Source organism: Cervus elaphus, chromosome 2, assembly GCF_910594005.1.
Source record: "Cervus elaphus chromosome 2, mCerEla1.1, whole genome shotgun sequence".
Lineage (NCBI taxonomy): Eukaryota > Metazoa > Chordata > Mammalia > Artiodactyla > Cervidae > Cervus > Cervus elaphus.
In genome coordinates this window covers 21,870,024-21,887,157 of record NC_057816.1, presented here as the reverse complement: position 1 = coordinate 21,887,157, position 17,134 = coordinate 21,870,024, and the positions used below count along the sequence as shown (strand labels likewise).

At 44.5% G+C, this 17,134-nt stretch overlaps 1 protein-coding gene across 1 annotated transcript; it reads right to left on the bottom strand.

The window, feature by feature from the left end:
* Nucleotides 1-1,579: 1,579 nt before the first annotated feature.
* On the bottom strand, nucleotides 1,580-17,021 carry TMEM218 (transmembrane protein 218). Its single transcript, XM_043873903.1, has 4 exons — nucleotides 16,871-17,021; nucleotides 8,947-9,144; nucleotides 7,743-7,845; nucleotides 1,580-3,798 (listed from the first exon to the last, which is right to left on the bottom strand). The coding sequence occupies exons 2-4, from the start codon at nucleotides 9,054-9,056 to the stop codon at nucleotides 3,664-3,666; spliced, it is 348 nt and encodes a 115-aa protein (XP_043729838.1). The 5' UTR covers nucleotides 9,057-9,144; nucleotides 16,871-17,021; the 3' UTR covers nucleotides 1,580-3,663.
* Nucleotides 17,022-17,134: the final 113 nt, after the last annotated feature.

Sequence of the window (17,134 nt, the reverse complement as noted above, 5' to 3'; positions counted from 1 at the left end):
CTCCATCAGTGAGGGGCTCTACTTGAGGGGGAAGCTGAAGTCTTACAGCGCAGGGCCCCCCAAGCCAGAGCTGATCAGTGAAGCTGTCCGTGAATCCATGTGGCTTCGGATTGCTTTGCCCTGGATTCCTGAGATTCCAGATTTTGCAGTAGACTCAACTGCATTTCCTCACTACTTCCTGCCTTCCCCCTTTTCCTTTGTTTTCACCTTACAGGGCAACGTGGTAAAAGACAGTGAAGAGCTGAGACTGCCCAACTTTAGTCCTGGTTCCTATTTAACTCCTAGCTGAGTGACCTCAAGCAAACCACTTCGCCTCTCTGCCCGTTCCCTGTCGGTGAAATGGGGGTATTAAGAGTACTTAAGAGTTGCTATAAGGATGACGTTAGTTAATACTTATGGGGTGCTTAGAAAAGCACCTCATACGTGTTTGCTAAATACAATAAAAACTGTGACTTCAGCAGGTAAAGAAGAGAATATTCCCAAGTATCTGGGCTGGCAATAGAGATGAAAGGTTGAATTCTGTGGGTGATAAAACCTCTTCCAATCCTGAGTTTTTATGCTCCTGTGAGGATAATCAGCACTTCTTCAGATTCATACCCATGCGGTTCCCATTCTCATGTCTGGAAAGTTGCTCCTATGTGGTAAGAACCAAATACTTAAAGCTTCATGCCAAGAAGTCCTGATAAAATGTTTTTTATTTGTACTATAAATGTTAACTGGTTGAGCTTCCCTGGCAGTTCAGACAGTAAAGAATCTGCCTGCAATGCAGGAGACCCAGGTTCGATCCCTGGGTCAGGAAGATCCCCTGGAGAAGGAAATGGACACCCACTCCAGTATTCTTGCCTGAAGAATCCCATGGACAGAGGAGCCTGGTGGGCTACAGTCCATGGGTCTCACAGAGTCGGACACGACTGGGTGACTAACACCTGTTAATTAGGAATTCTTTAATGAAACTTTTACCTGTTGTGGATATGGGTCAGAGGAATTATGGGTATAAGTAGTTAGGAAATAATATTAGCCAATGGAAAAATAAGGAGTTGCCTGAAAGCCAAAACTGATCATTAAACTGAGAAATGAGATATCAGGATCCCAGTGTTAAGTGGGAGCCTCGTTACTAACTACCTGTGGAACTTTTTACAATCCCCTTCTCTCTCTGCTTGTCTCTCATCTGTGAAATAACTGCAGCAGGTTTCTTTTGTATTTTTATTTATTTTTGGCTGCGCCACGTCTTTGTTGCTGAGTGGGGGCTACTCTTTGTTGGGGTGCCAGGGCTTCTCGTTGCAATGGCTTCAGTAGCGGTACATGTGCCAACTGAGTGGTACCTGGGCTCAGCTGCTCTGCAGCATGTGGGATCGTCCTGGATCAGGGATTGAACCTGTGTCCCCTGCACTGGCAGTCGGATTCTTTAACCACTGGACCCCCAGGGAAGTCCCCACAGCATGTTTCTTGACCCATCGATGCAAACCAAAGCAAAACAAAATTGTTCAACTTCAGCAGCGACAGGATAGAGTTGATAGAAAAGTCTGTCTTAGAGAACAGAACAAGAAATGGCTTACTTTATGTGAGGATAAAAACATTCTGAAATGACTTGGATGCCTTCGTCCCAGGATGGAGTCAGGAAGGCAGCCGGGATGCCTCAGCGCCTCCTTCTCGAGTGGATTTATTCCACAAGGACCATGCTTCACACCCTGTGGGCACACAGTGAGCTCTGAGTGAACACTGATACCTGCTGTGTGCAACATGGGTGAGTGGTAGTGCATTTCCTAGCAACTCAACAGCGTACAATAACTCTGATGAATTTTTAGATTAAATATCTGATACTGCGCATCAGTAAAGAATGTCAGCTTTACTTCTACGAGACACAGAAAGAACTTCTCAAAAAATTACCTAGCATGTTCTGCAGCTTGAGACAGCGCCGCCTAGTGGATCAGACACTGGGTCGGGGGGTAATGTGCTGACGCGGTCTTTGTCAGGATACAATTTTAAGATGACATGCTGTGGTCCATGGGGTCACAAAGAATCGGACACGACTGAGCGACTGAACTGAACTGAAATAACCTGTTTTCTTACACAGAAGCCCTGACTTGCTCTCCTCCCACCTCTCAAACAGTAGGATCACCAGTTTCTTTGCCACAGGATTCCCTCTGGGTAGCACAACCTGTGCTGAGGCCATTGATCAAAGAACAACAAATGGGGACACTGAGATGATTTCTGTTTGTATTGAAGGGACGCCCTCTAAGCTCTAACCTCTGTCTCCAGGAAGGCTCTGAATACAAGGGGTGCCATGTTAACCATTGATTATTGCGGGTCCCCCCCGCCGCCATAGAACTTAGTGAAACTCATTTCGTGATTTTGTGCCCTCTCAGCCTTCTATTTCTTATCCCAATCCTGTGGGTTTTCTTTTTTTTTTTCTTTAAGGGTCGGACATGACTGCTTTGAGCATGAAGATATAAAGTGATCCATCATTCACTTCACCACTGCCGGTAGCTATGGGATCTACAGAAGGTAGGCTGAGTTAAAATACCCTTTGTACAAAAGTATATTTTTGCCCTTAACACACAAGCTTGTCATTTACATTTGTTGGAGGGGCGGGGGGAAGACTTATGCACTACTGGCATATAGCATGTACTCTATCAAAGTTCTTTTTCCAACTTGTTTTCTGGTTCTTAATTTTCAGCCAGAAGGTCCTTCAAATAGTTCTCGGGTGCCAGGTTGAGACTCCCAAAGTGGAAACAGCCTAGAGTTGCCCGCCCCCACCCCCCATTTAATGACAGATTTCACTTGGTCTGGGAACTTAGGTATAAAGTTATACCTAAGCCTGGGGATAGACATTCCTCATCAGCTTTGGAGAAAGATCTACAAAGATGAAAGAGATGACAATAACTCAACATGGACACTTATAGTAACTAAATAAAGGAACAAAGACCTACAAATACTTGAAGAAGAAGAATCTAGAGAGAGCTGCCAGACACACGACTGATGTTTCTAAACTCTGCCTCTAATCCTCCCATGAACCTGAACTATAGAAATGTTAGATTCAGGAAGCTGTGCTCAGGAGATCGAGGTGAAATCAGTCCTCTGGCTGCTGTTGACTGCTTTCTCAAGGCAGCGGGAAGTGATACCAAGGCCTTTGTGGAGCCCCGTGGTGTGACATGCAGAGTGCTGCATAGCTGGCATCTGATAACATGTCTCCAAGTCACCACATTAAAATAATCTTTTGAACTTTGAGGGCCTTTCTCTCCCAAATGATCTTGACCTTGAGATTAAGTATTTCACATATTATCAAAAAGGACCAAGTCCTTCCATCTGTTGGACAGCAGAAGCTAAAGTACCCTTTTTCTCAAAATTCACTTACTGATGTCTTGATCGAAAACCTACGCAGATCACTGTTGCTATTTCCTTTTCAAAAGAGGTGGAAACCTGAAGTACGGGTGCTGAGAAGATGGCGATATCCCCCTTAATCTGGTGAGAATCTCTCCTCGGGGGCAATTCTGCAATCCTGTTTCTGGAAGCCAGGACTCAGCGGATTTGTCTTTGTGATGAAGAGATGATCCTCTGATCTTAAAGCAGGAAGGCTGTCAACACAAAGCTCTGAACAATTTCTGCTCACCAATGACATCAAAGCGAGGAGGAGAACAAGGTCTTGGTTTCCCCGAAGGTGGCTCAGTAAGACCGCAGTGGTTTGGCATAGATTGGCTCCAGGATGTGATGGATTAGAACCAAGAAAAGGCTTCCAAGGAAGACGGCAGTGAGGAAGGCCAGCAGGACATAGCGGCCAATGAAAAAGGCATCTACAATCTGGAGAAAGAAACATTAAAAGTGAAATTACTGTCACATCTGCACCTTGACTGTGCTCAACTGGAATCTCTGATGAGTAAGCCCAGGGTGTGTCCATATTCATAACTTCCAGTAACATGGATAAGAAAGAACCTTTTTCTCAACATGCTGAGCCAGAAATTCAAGATAAAGAGAAGCTTAATGAAGAGGCTTAATAAAGTACAGGGAACAAACATAGGCTTGGTGTAGGAGATGCATAAACACTCTGAAGGCAGGTTCTTTCCTGTTCTGAAGTGAGTTATCTGAAAGAATGAATGAGAACCTTGCTTGCTTGGTCTCAGAACAGCTTATTTTGTGGCTGTCAACTTTTCATTATGGAGAACTTTAAACACGTATAAAAATACAATAGTATAATAATCCCCCACATACTCAAGATTCAAACACCCACGCCATCAACCCACGGCCAACTCAGGAGGGGTCATTTTCAAAATGAAAAGGGGACTCTCAAACTTTCACCAGAGGAGTTCTGAACCCTCACATTCATAACCCAGCCTTCCAAGGGCTGGGGAAATGGCCATTTACCTGCGGTCCTGAAACACTAAGAGGAAAGGAAACTTGTCCCAGTTTGTACCGTTGGCTGCCTGGCAGCCAGTCGTACTTGAGGCCCCAGAGCTGCCGGTCGTGGCTGACAGAAGCCTGTCATTCGTATTGGCTCTACCCACTTGTCTACTGTTCACTGCCAGAACTCTGCTTTCCACAGATCCAAAGAGTGCTGCCTAAGTTTGGGCAGGAAAAAGCAGTTTAATCTACAGACTTACTATAGAGCAGGAACACAAACCAAGTGACCAGGGACATCGCGACTTCCCAAAGCTTTCAGAACCTAGTACCTGAAGAGATCCCCAGATACCTGCAGGGTAGTGGTTGATAGGATAACCTCTACAAGGTCTACATCCTGATCTCCAGAAACTCTGAATGTGTTAAACTGCATGACAAAGGAGAATTAAGGTTTTAGATGGAATTACCGTTGTTAATCCATTGACCTTAAATAGGCAGACTGTCCATTCTCTATGTCCATACCTCTGTGTCTCTATTCCTGCCCTCCAAATAGGTTCATCTGTACCATTTTTCTAGATTTCACATATATGCATTAATAGACGATATTTGTTTTTCTCTTTCTGACTCAGTTCACTCTGTATGACAGACTCTGGGTCCATCCTTGTCTCTACAAATCCCTCAACTTTGTTCCTTTTTAGGGGTAATGATATTACATTGTATTTGTGTTCTTGGGGGAAGTGAAGAGTAGGACAAATTGGGAGGTTGGGATTGACACATATACACCACCACGTGTAAAAGAGACAGCTAGTGGGAAGCTGCTCTGTCGCACAGGGAGTTCAGCTTGGTGCTCTGTGATGACCCAGAGGGGTGGGATGGGGGTCCAAGAGGGAGGGGATATATGTGTACATATGGCTGATTCACTTCATTCCACAGCGGAATCTAACACATCATGAAGTAATTATACTCCAATAAAGAAATAAGGAGGCTGGCCTGAACTGTTTAATACAGGTGGCCCAATGTAATCACAGGGCTCCTCAGAAGAGGCTGAGGGAGGCAGGATAGAGGGTCAGAGACACAGAGATGTGAGGATGGAGGCAGACACAGAGAGATGCTATTTTGCCGTCTCTGAGGATGGAGCAAGGGGTCCACAAGCCGAAGGGTGGCCCCTGGAAGCGAAAAAGGCAAGGAAACATTTCTCCCCAGAACCTCCAGAAAGGAACACAGCCTTGCCAACCCCTTGATTTTAGCCCAACGAGGCTGATTTTGGGATTCTAGCCTGTGGAACTCTAAGATAGTAAACGCGTGTTGTAAGCCACTGATTTCACGGTAATTTGTTACAGCAGCAGTGGGTAACTAATACAGCAGAGATGCACAAAGCGCCTGTCAAGTCCACGCTCTGCTGTGATCACTGAGATCCAGGGACACCAGGGGAGAGGGCTGCTCCAGAGATTACCCCAACAGCCAACTTACAACAAAGGTCGGGTGGATGAAACGGCTCTGACATGACTTTGACCTTGGCTGCAGGACTGAACAAGTCTCTCGTGGGCTACATGTTTGCTTGTTCGACACGGTTCACTTTTTAATTAGCCAATTAGCAGGCCTTGGGTGCGGAAGGCCCAGGCCATGTATTATTGATACAGTATTGAGCCAGACCGCTTACAGGGGCTGGGACTCCAAACCTGAAAATGAGAACTCCAATCTCTGCTGGCCACACTGATGAACAGATTTTGCTCAAGAGGCTGATCTGCTCTCCTGGTCTGAAACCGGGTCTGAAACTCACATGATGGAGGGAAGAGGGAAGACGGATTGATTTCACGACAGTTTGCTCTGTGCCCTTCTTCCAATGTTCACATCCCCAGTGATTCAGAAATACCCAGACTTCATCGCTTTCTCCATTTAAGACAGGAAAACCGGTCACCGTCCTGACATGGTCAGAGTGGTTGTCAGATGCTGACCAAAAAACCCAGTGTGTATGAAAACGGTGCCTTAGTTTTGTGTGGCTAAGTATTATTTCCCCTGGAATTTTCAGAATGGATTTCCTCCCTTTTGCCATGGTCAGTCCTACATGGTACTAGAAAGGGGTGCCGAGTCTAGTTCAGAAGTTATAATGTCGTTTTGTGTACTGTTGTCCGGCGTCAAAACAGTTGCCTTTAAACTCTCGGTGATGGCCCCTGATGTTCTGCTGAGTCCCCAGTATGAAGACTTCAGCTTGAATCCTTGCTCAGCCTCTTTCTGTGTGTGTATGACCTTCAGTAAGTTACCCTAACCCCTCCCAGCCTTAGCATCCTGACCTGTGAAACGGGACACTGACAGTGCCTGTGTCATGCTCCTTAGGGTTGTCCTGAGGTTTGAATGAGAGCATGTAAAGAACATGCTGAGCACAGGACCGTGCGCACAGTGATGCCCTAAACAGTGTTAGCTATTATCACCATTACTGCTTTTTTGTTTAGGTTTTTTTTTTTTTTTTTGGTGATGTGGAGCATTTTTAAAGTCTTTATTGAATTTGTTACAACATTGTTTTGATTTTTTTTGGCCATAAGGCATGTCAGATCTTAGTTACCTGACCAGGGGGATTGGACCCATATTTCTTGCATTGGAAGGTGAAGTCTTAACCACTGGACCTCCAAGGAAGTGCCACCATTACATCTTAAAAAAAAATTAAAATAGCAGAAGGAAGTTGTTAGAAGGAGTAATGGGCCACAGGATGTCAAGATTGTAGAGATTATCAAGACTGTAGAGACCTGAGACCAGCCACGCATGGTAAAGGCAGAGCCCCAGTCAGGAAGGAACCAGGATGGGTGGGGTCTATGAGAGAGATGATAAAACTTCATTTAGACAGGTAGGTGCTGGGAGAGCCGGCTCTGGAAATGAGGATGGAAGGAACTCCCCGAAAGCTGTTAGTGTGAAGTGCATCTATGGCTACATTGCCCACCCTCCACAGCAGAGTTCCTCCCTCCCCTCTGCTCTTCTCTATGGAGAATACTCCCTCCGCACCGCCAGTGGGAAAATCCAAACACATGATGAAAAAGCATGTCGATTAGCACCTGAGGGCACTGCCTAAGTGTCGCCTGGGATCTGAGTCTCCAAGCCAAGGCAACCAGGAGTGGGAGCCTGCCTGCTCGTCTCTGGCCCTGCGGTGTGAGGCGGCTTCCTGACACACCACTCGCTCAGAAGCCAAATCCAGGCAAATAGCTGCCTGGAGGTGTTGCCAGCGGGCACTGGAAGAAGCAGGAGGACGTTTAAAACCCACCCTGAGCCGCCCCCACACCCCATCCTGGTTTCAACTTTACAATTTTTTGAACACACTTCAGCCCTCCTGGCACTGGGGACCACGCGGGGCAGGGCAGAGGTCTAGACCAGGAGAAAGAGGAATGACAACTCAGAAGGCAAAACAAAACCCAGGTTTTTACCTTCATCTCTGCCTCGGGGGCTGGGACTTCACTGGCTCGAGGGAAGAGCAACAAAACGGCTGTGATGATCAGAGCACCGAGGAACGCGAAAATGACAGAGAACCTGTGGCCCAAAGACAGGGGGTTAAAAGCACAGGTTAGCGTTCTCTCCAATCTGCTAGGCTGGGCCTGGCTTTTCCCTGGGGCCCACATTCTGTCTCAGTCCATTAACAGGGCCCAGTGTGCTGCCCCAGCGCCACGGGAATTCAGAAACGTTTTCCCCTTCCTCCCAAAGCCCTTCTTTCCAGACAGGTACTAGCAGGATGCGTTCCTGTTATTCCTGGGGACTCCAAGTTCCTAAGAATGGGAATTGGTGGGGTTTTTAAAAATTATTTTTAATTGGAGGATAATTGCTTTATAATGCTGTGTTGGTTTCTAACATACAACAAGGTGAATCAACTCTATGTACACATATGTCCCCTTCCTCTTGAGCCTCCCGCCCACCCCCATCTCACCCCTCTAGGTCATTACAGAGCACGGAGCTGGGCTCCCTGTGTTATATAGCAGGTTCCCACTGGTCAGTTCTACACATAGTAGTGTATATATGTTAATCGTACTCTGTCAGGAATAGGTAGTTTTTATTTTGACTTCTGTGTGGTCGGAGGAAAACCCGAAGTGGCCCCTCCCTGATCCCCCACTGCTGTGTTTGAAATCAGAAAACTTTAGTGAATGATGTAATTCCTTTTGTACCTACACAGTCTGGCCAGGGAGTATGAGTCTACAGTGTCCTTAGGGTCAGTTTATGCCCTGATTCTTTAAGTCAACACCAGCCCAAGTCATCCACAACCCTTCAGCTTCCCGGGGCCCTGGTCTGGAGCCTCAGGGGCTGGATCCAGCACCTGCCATGAATCTCAACAATTAAGAAACATGCACACGTGTGACCCCAAGAAACTCAAGCGGCAGAGAAAGCAGATTCTCTTTTCATCTCCTATGTCCTCATCTCCTGTATGCTGAGAGCTGACATGTACCCCCTCCCTTCTCCTCCCACCTCTGCTTCCGAGTATAAATAATACAGTCAGTGCTTATGATAAAGAGGTTAAAATGCAACTCCTTCCAACTGCCGGTAATGACAATGAGCTTCTGAATTCTAAATGTTTCATGAGTGTCAGTGATTTCGCATCTAATTGCTTTTACCTCGGACTCCCGGCTGGAGAGAAGGCCTTACCTAGCTACCCCCGAGGCTCTGGAGAGCAGGACACACAGCAGCAGCACGGACACCCAGAGCAGGGCGAGGAGGAACACGCCGGCCCCCACGCCGAGCACCGTGCCGGCCATGCGGGGCTGAGGCTGAGCGCCGGCACAGTGCGATGAGCTGGTCCTGGTGTGACGGGTACTGCTGGGCTTCTGGGTGCTCCTGGGTTTCCTAGGGGGTCAGACACAGAAAGTCTGAAATCATCCTTGGAAACTTCTGATGACTGGTGTGGGAGGAGGATTCATCAATACAGGTCTTAATAGGTCTCTCTCAGAAACTGACAGCTCAAGCAGCTAAGAATAAACCTTTGACACAGGATATACAAATGGCCAATGTATATGTGAAAAGTGCTCAAGTTCATTAGTCATTCAGTTCAGTTCAGTTGCTCAGTTATGTCCGACTCTGTGACTCCATGAACCGCAGCACGCCAGGCCTCCCTGTCCATCAGCAACTCCTGGAGCCTACCCAAACTCATGTCCATTGAGTCAGTGATGCCATCCAACCATCTCATCCTTTGTCGTCCCCTTCTCCTCCTGCCCTCAATCTTTCCCAGCATCAGGGTCTTTTCAAATGAGTAAGCTCTTGGCATTAAGCTTCAACATCAGTCCTTCCAATGAACACCCAGGACTGATCTCCTTTAGGATGGACTGGTTGGATCTCCTTGCAGTCCAAGGGACTCTCAAGAGTCTTCTCCAACACCAGAGTTCAAAAGCATCAATTCTTCGGCACTCAGCTTTCTTTACAGTCCAACTCTCACATCCGTACATGACTACTGGAAAAACCAGAGCCTTGACTAGACAGACCTCTGTTGGCAAAGTAATGTCTCTGCTTTTTAATATGCTGTCTAGGTTGGTCATAACTTTCCTTCCAAGAAGTAAGCATCTTTTAATTTCATGGCTGCAATCACCATCTGCAGTGATCTTTGAGTCCAAGAAAATAAAGTCAGCCACCATTTCCACTGTTTCCCCATCTATTTGCCATGAAATGATGGGACTGGATGCCATGATCTTAGTTTTCTGAATGTTGAGCTTTAAGCCAACTTTTAGACTCTCCTCTTTAACTTTCATCAAGAAGCTCTTCAGATCTTCTTCACTTTCTGCCATAAGGGTGGTGTCATCTGCATCAGTTCAGTTCAGTTCAATTGCTCAGTTGTGTCCGACTCTTTGCGACCCCATGAATCACATCACGCCAGGCCTCCCTGTCCATCACCAACTCCCGGAGTTTACTCAAACTCATGTCCATCGAGTCGGTGATGCCATCCAGCCATCTCATCCTCTGTCGTCCCCTTTTCCTCCCGCCCCCAATCCCTCCCAGCATCAGGGTCTTTTCCAATGATTCAACTCTTCGCATGAGGTGGCCAAAGTATTGGAGCTTCAGCTTCAGCATCAGTCCTTCCAATGAACACCCAGGACTGATCTCCTTTAGGATGGACTGGTTGGATCTCCTTGCAGTCCCAGGGACTCTCAAGAGCCCCCTTTCCAATACCACAGTTTAAAAGCATCAATTTTTCAGCACTCAGCTTTCTTTATAGTCCAACTCTCACATCCATACATGACCACTGGAAAATCCATAGTCTATCTGAGGTTATTGATATTTCTCCTGGCAATCTAGATTCCAGCTTGTGTTTCATCCAGCCCAGCATTTCTCATGATGTACTCTGCATATAAGTTAAATAAGCAGGGTGACAATATACAGCCTTGACGTACTCCTTTTCCTATTTGGAACCAGTCTGTTATTCCATGTCCAGTTCTAACTGTTGCTTCCTGACCTGCATACAGGTTTCTCAAGAGGCAGGTCAGGTGGTCTGGTATTCCCATCTCCTTCGTTAGGAAATTGCAAATAAAATACAGTACCTCTAGACACCTACCAGAATGGCTAAAAGGAAAACGATGGACAACTCCAAGTGTTGACAAAAATGTGGAATAACTGGAAGCCTTGTACTCTGCTGGTGAGAGTGTAAGTTGTTATTAGCACTTTGGAGACTCTTTGGCTATATCTAATAAAGCTGAATATGTGAACCCTAGATCCAGCTGTTCTCTTCCTGGGCGTGTCCCCAACAGACATGTCATAAGTTCATTAAGAGATGTACAAAAGTTCAGGGCAGATCTGTTAGAAATACTTACAAACTGAAATGGCCTAAATATACATCAATTGAATAGATAAGGTGAGCTTTCTCAGGTGGCACTAGTGTTAAAGAATCTTCCTGCTAATGCAGGAGATGCAGAAGACCCAGGTTCGATCCCTGGGTCGGGAAGATCCCCTGGAGAAGCAAACTGCAACCCACTCCAGTATTCTTGCCTGGAAAATTCCATGGGACAGAGGAGCCTTGTGGGCTATAGTCCTTAGGATTGCAAAGAGTTGGTATTATACATACAATTTATTCATTCATACAATGGAAGAGTAAAAAGAAGCATGAATGAACAGACTACAACTATACCCAGCAATGTGGGTAAGTTTTGCAAATATTAAGTATAAAAAGCTAGAGGCAAAAGAGTTCACACTGTGTAGTAACATGTATATAATGTTCAAAAACAGTTCAAACTAATTTGGGGGTTAGAAGTTAGGAGTGTGGTTGCCTTGTAGAAAGAAGTGACTAAAGGGGCTTCTGGGGTGCTTACGAAATTTTGTTTCTTCAGCTGGGTATGGGTTACACAGCTTTGTTAATTCTGTTAAACTGTATCTAGCTGTACACTTCTGATTTGCATATTTTTCATTATGTGTCTTACACTTTTACTTTTCCAAAAAAGTTTACTTCAAAGAAAGTCTGAAGAGACATACCAGACAAAAGTAATGTATGGGCCTTGTTTGGTTCCTGACTCAAACAAACCTGCTGTCCAAAACCTTTTATGAGATGACTGGAGAAATTTGAACAGTATCTGGGTATTTGACGATGTTAGGGAATCACTGTTTATTTTTTAAGTGAAAAATAATGTTTTTTTTTTAAATGTGATGATGTGGTTATTTTACTAAAAGATTACTTTTAATATACAAATACACAAACACACACAACACAAATAACAGAAAATGGTGTCTAGGAATTTTATAATTATCTAGGACAGAGGAGAAAGGGGTCAATATAAAACAAGGCTAGTCATGAATTCACTGTTGAAGCTGGAGTGGTGAATATATGAATTTTCCTATACAATGTTCTATACTTTTGGATATATTTGAAACTTTTGCAATAAAAGGGTTGTGTGTATGAATAAGTATATATGGGCAAGTAGGAATAAACCCAACAAAAGATGTGAAGATTTTTATGGCAAAAAGTATAAAACTTTATTCAAAGATATATATATATATATATATTTTTTTTTTTTTTTTTTTTTTTCCCTAAAGGCCTGAATAGAGAAATAACCCATGTTCCTGAATGGATGGGATGGTTTAATATTCAAAGGACTCAATTTTCCTTAAATTATCAGCTCAATGCAATTCTAACCAAAATCTCAAAATAGTTTTTTGTGGAACTTGAAAACCAATCCTAAATTCAGATGCAAGAGTAAAAGCCCAAGAATAGCGAAAACAATTTTGGGAACTAGGATGGAAAACTTGCCTTTCATGTTACCAACTGCTGCAAGACACATTATAGAACCACAGTAATTAAAACAGTGTGATAGTGGCATAAAGACACATGGACCAGTGGAACAAAACAGAAAGCCCAGAAGCAGAGCCACGCATTTAGAAGAACTTTGCACAGGACAGAGTTGGCTTTATAGTCAATGGGTAGAGGATTTCATAGACAGTGTTGGAATAAGTGATTATCCAATCAGAAAATAATAAAACCAGATCTCTGCTTTATATCATGCGCCGAAGCCAATTTTAAAAGGAAAGTTATTCGTAATAAAACAGCATATGTTTAAATATACAAACGTTCAGGCTGACTACACTAGAATACATAATGAAGGACCGCACTCAGATGCTCACACCTAAACTTAGAATCGGCATGAACGCAAAAGCTACAAATGCAGGCTGGTACAGGTGTGTTTTACGGCAACTCAAATACCACGGGCTGGGCTGCCTTCAGTTGCGGGGTTTTCTACAGTGATGAACGACTCTGTTAAGAGTTCCAAACTACAAATAAGTATAATTTCCCCCTGATTTACATTAGAGTTGCATTCCTGGAAATTTTACTATGTTCAACTGTGCCAAAAGATACATTATGCTTATACAAAAAATGGAGTTGATTCTGGGTTCATATGAGAAATGAGTATCCTGTGAGACACTTGGGATGTTGTGCAGGATGAAGGACAATTCTTCATGGTGAGGGGCTGTCCAGTGCATCACGGGACTTCCAGCAGCCCCAGTCCTGCTCTGTAAACCCCAGGAGTGCCTCTAAAATCACACTAATAAACCAAAGGTGCCCTCACAAACTCCAAAATGACCAAAGGGGCAATGCCACCCCCTTAAAGAACCAGGTGGAGGTTTAGTCGCTAAGTCAAATTTGACTCTTGCAACCCCATGGACTGTAGCTTGCCAGGCTCCTCTGTCCATGGGATTCTCTAGGCAAGAACTGGAGTAGGTTGCCATTTCCTTCTTCGGGGGATCCTCCCGACCCAGGGATCGAACCCGGGTCTCCTGAATTACAGGCAGAGTCTTTTCCAACTGAGCTATGAGGGAAGCCCAAGCCTAGATAAATAAACTCTGGCATAAAGAGATGTGAACAAGGGTGTTCATGATAGCAAAACATCTGAGAAAATCTAAATGTCCATTAGTAAGGGGATGGGTATTATATACGCATGACAACTTAAAATCAATGAACTTGAGCTAGCTGTACTGACATGAATGTATCTACTGGGTTGGCCACAAAGTGTGTTCCATAATATCTTACGGAAAAACCCAAATGATCTTTTTGGTCAACCCAATAAAAAACAATAGAGTCTAAAAGCAAGTTGCAGAATGAGGCCCACAGTACTATACTATTTGTATCTTTAAAATTAAAAAAATACCTAAATCATTATATATTTATGAGATACACATATACAGTAAACATAAAACCATGGGCATAAATGGTGCAAAACAATTTCAGGAGATTGTATGTCTCTGGGGAGGGAGGAAGGAAGGAGAATGGGGCCAGGAAAGAGAACAAAGGGGTTTGAACGAAATCTGTGATGGTTTATTTCTGAAAATAAAAAATTTAAGCAGATGAGTTGAAAAAGTTAATGTTTATTAATCTAGTTATTTGTGCACAGGTCTTTGTTATAATTTCCAGGGCAATATTCAGTACTTTTTAAATTTTTGAGATAAATATTAATTTTTAAAAAGGTAATTGGTAGCAGGGTACATATGAGCTGAGATCAGAGAACAGAGACTAGTGACCAGTTAGGAGACTACTGCAATTCTCCAGATAAGCGATGAGGCAGGTCTGGGCTTCATCTTAGCTGTGGGAATGGGAAGGGGCTTAGGAAGGTGGCATTAGAGGTGACTCAGGTTTCCTGCTTGGTTGACTGAACTGATGGTACCGCCTTTAGCAAGATAACTAGTTAAGTGTAGTTGCTGCTGTTTGGGATATTACGCAAGTTACCTGTAAGACTTGTACCAACTCTAACACCTAGAATACAGGGCAAATGGTAGTTGAAGCTGGTTTTGCCCTTCATTCCTCCAGAGAAACATGAAAGTTCATGAGACATTGGGTTCTGTACATGTTTCAGCTTTAAAGTATTAAGATGAATATCCCCAACCTCTTATAAGAATGAAGTTTGTCACTTTATAACCAAACCATACATTTTCTTAATAAGCATAGAAAGGAAGGGCTGGATAAAGTACAGAATGTTTTTGTGGGGAAAGAGTGAACAACTACTCATTTTATCTTGTTAACTGAGCGTGGGCACAATGCTTGTGATTATTTCTCTAACTGGAATAGCTAAATTACTGAGTAAAGCTTGATAAAAAATAAAATAAAAAGAATTCTCCAGGCAAGAATACGGGAGTGGGTTGTCATTTCCTTCTCCAAGGGATTTTCCCAACCCACTGATCGAACTGGTATCTCCTGTGTCTCCTGCATTGGCAGGTGGATTCTTTACCACTGTGCCATCTGGGAAGCCTTTTATTTAATATACAAGGCTTTTTCAACCCTCTTTTGAGAACTGGGCTTCCCTGGTGGTTAGCCATCTTCCTCAGATGGTAAAAAATCTGCCTGCAATGCAGAAGACCCAGGTTCGATCCCTGGGTTGGGAAGATTCCCTGGGGAAGGGAACGGCTACCCACTCCAGTATTCTTGCCTGGAGAATTCCATGGACAGAGGAGCCTGAGAGCTACAGTCCATGAGGTCGCAAAGAGTCAGACATGACTTAGTGACGGAGCACGCAGGCACTGTGGAAGACAGTATGGAGATTCCTCAAAAAATTAAGAATACAACTACCAAAAAACCCAGCTATCCCATTTCTGGGCATTTATCCAAAGAACATGAAAACACCAATTTGAGAAGATATATGTGACTCTGTGTTCACCAAAGCATTATTTATAATATCTAAAATATGGAAACAACTCCAGTGCCTTTAAACAGGTGAATGGATAAACAAGTTGGGTGTATGTATATATACAGATGAAGTGAAAGTGTTAGTCACTCAATTGTGTCCAACTCTTTGGGACCCTGTGGACTGTAGCCCTCCAGGTTCTTCTGTCCATGGAATTCTCCAGGCAAGAATACTGGAGTGGGTAGCCATTTTTTTCTCCAGGGGATCTTCCGAACCCAGGGATAAAACCCCAGTCTCCTGCATTACGGGCAGATTCTTTACCATTTGAGCCACCAATATATATACATATATAAAATGGAACACTATTGAACCATTGAAAAAGATGAAATCTTGCCATGCCAACATGGATAGCTCTTAAGGTTATTATGCTAAATGAAGTAAGTGGAGAAAGACAAATACCACATAATTTCACTCTTACTAGGAATAAACCAACAAAAATGAACAAAGCAAACCAAAACAAGAGGGAGATTCAGAGAACAGAGCAGTGGTTATCAGAGGAGAATGTGGGAGAGGGTACAAAATGGCTAAAGGGGATCAACTGTAGGGTGACTGATAGAGACTAAATTTTTGGTGGTGAGCACACCATAGAGAGGCATATGGGCATATAGAGGTGGAAATACAATGTTGTACACATGAAACATACAATGTTATAAACAAATGTTACCTCAAAAAGAAGTAAGTCTTAAAGAAAAACGAAAAGAATGGGTTACAGGAGAGAACTATTTTCTGGAGGGTTCCTTTTCATTTTCCTTTATAGCTGTTTCAAGTCTTCAAAAATAATTGGGTGGGAGAGGGTGAACTTTCACACTTTTTTCTACTTTAAACACTTCAACATGGTTTGAATTTTAAAATATTAGGATAATGCCTCTACTCTTGTAATGATACCAAATGCAAGTCTGGGAAAAATCAATTGCCATACTACCAAAATGCCACCGATGTGGCACCATCTCGTCACCCGACCATAGAAAAGGAAGATCAGTGGATCCAGATTACATCCTTCCACCCTTTTTCCTGGGTGCTGTGGCGATTTGAAAGTGGGCAACGACAGCCTGTCTGTCATCCACACCACCCCGGGGCCCGCAGCAGGCAGCCCTACAGTGCTGGAGAGTGAACACTTTCCCTGCCCGGTCGCTGATTCAAACTGGCAACAGGAAAACAGTGCCCCCCAGGTCTCATCTTCAGAATGTTCGCCCGGCCACTTCCCAGTAGTTGGGAGATAAATTAAGGTTTTGATCACAAGATTTCCCCGAATTCAGTATCTACTGGCCGCCGGACCTCGGGTGCAGAACAGTGGTGATGGTAGTCTGAGCGGTCCCTGCCCCGCCATCGCCCCCAGCCTCATTCCAGTCCCCCGTCAGCCGCAATCCCCTGCCATTCTCTCTCCTCTCTTCAGCCGCCCCTATTTTCCTCACCTCCACCCCGCTCACCTGGCTTCGCATCTCCCAGGTCCCCTACTCACTCCTCTCAGCCCAGCCAGTTTCAGCCCACCGGGGCTCTGGTCTACTCAGGACGAATCACAAGTGGGCTTTTATCTAGGAGATTCTGGATTGGCTAATCAGCGCCACTCTTTTAACTCCCGAGTTTCCCCTCATTTGCTTTCGCCGCCGAGGCTCCAGGCAACGCGGAGCGTGGTGGGTGGGCACGTCGCCCTCCGTTACGCACTCTGATTGGTCGGTGGCTGCGGGTCCTGG

Bases quoted from the DNA above. Each gene is read 5' to 3' on its own strand.
- TMEM218 (XM_043873903.1), bottom strand. From the start codon at position 9,056: ATGGCCGGCACGGTGCTCGGCGTGGGGGCCGGCGTGTTCCTCCTCGCC. The intron at 7,846-8,946 runs GTAAGGCCTTCT...TTTGGGCCACAG, and splicing joins AGAGCCTCGGGGGTAGCTAG to GTTCTCTGTCATTTTCGCGT. The intron at 3,799-7,742 runs GTAAAAACCTGG...TTCTTTCTCCAG, and splicing joins CCCCCGAGGCAGAGATGAAG to ATTGTAGATGCCTTTTTCAT.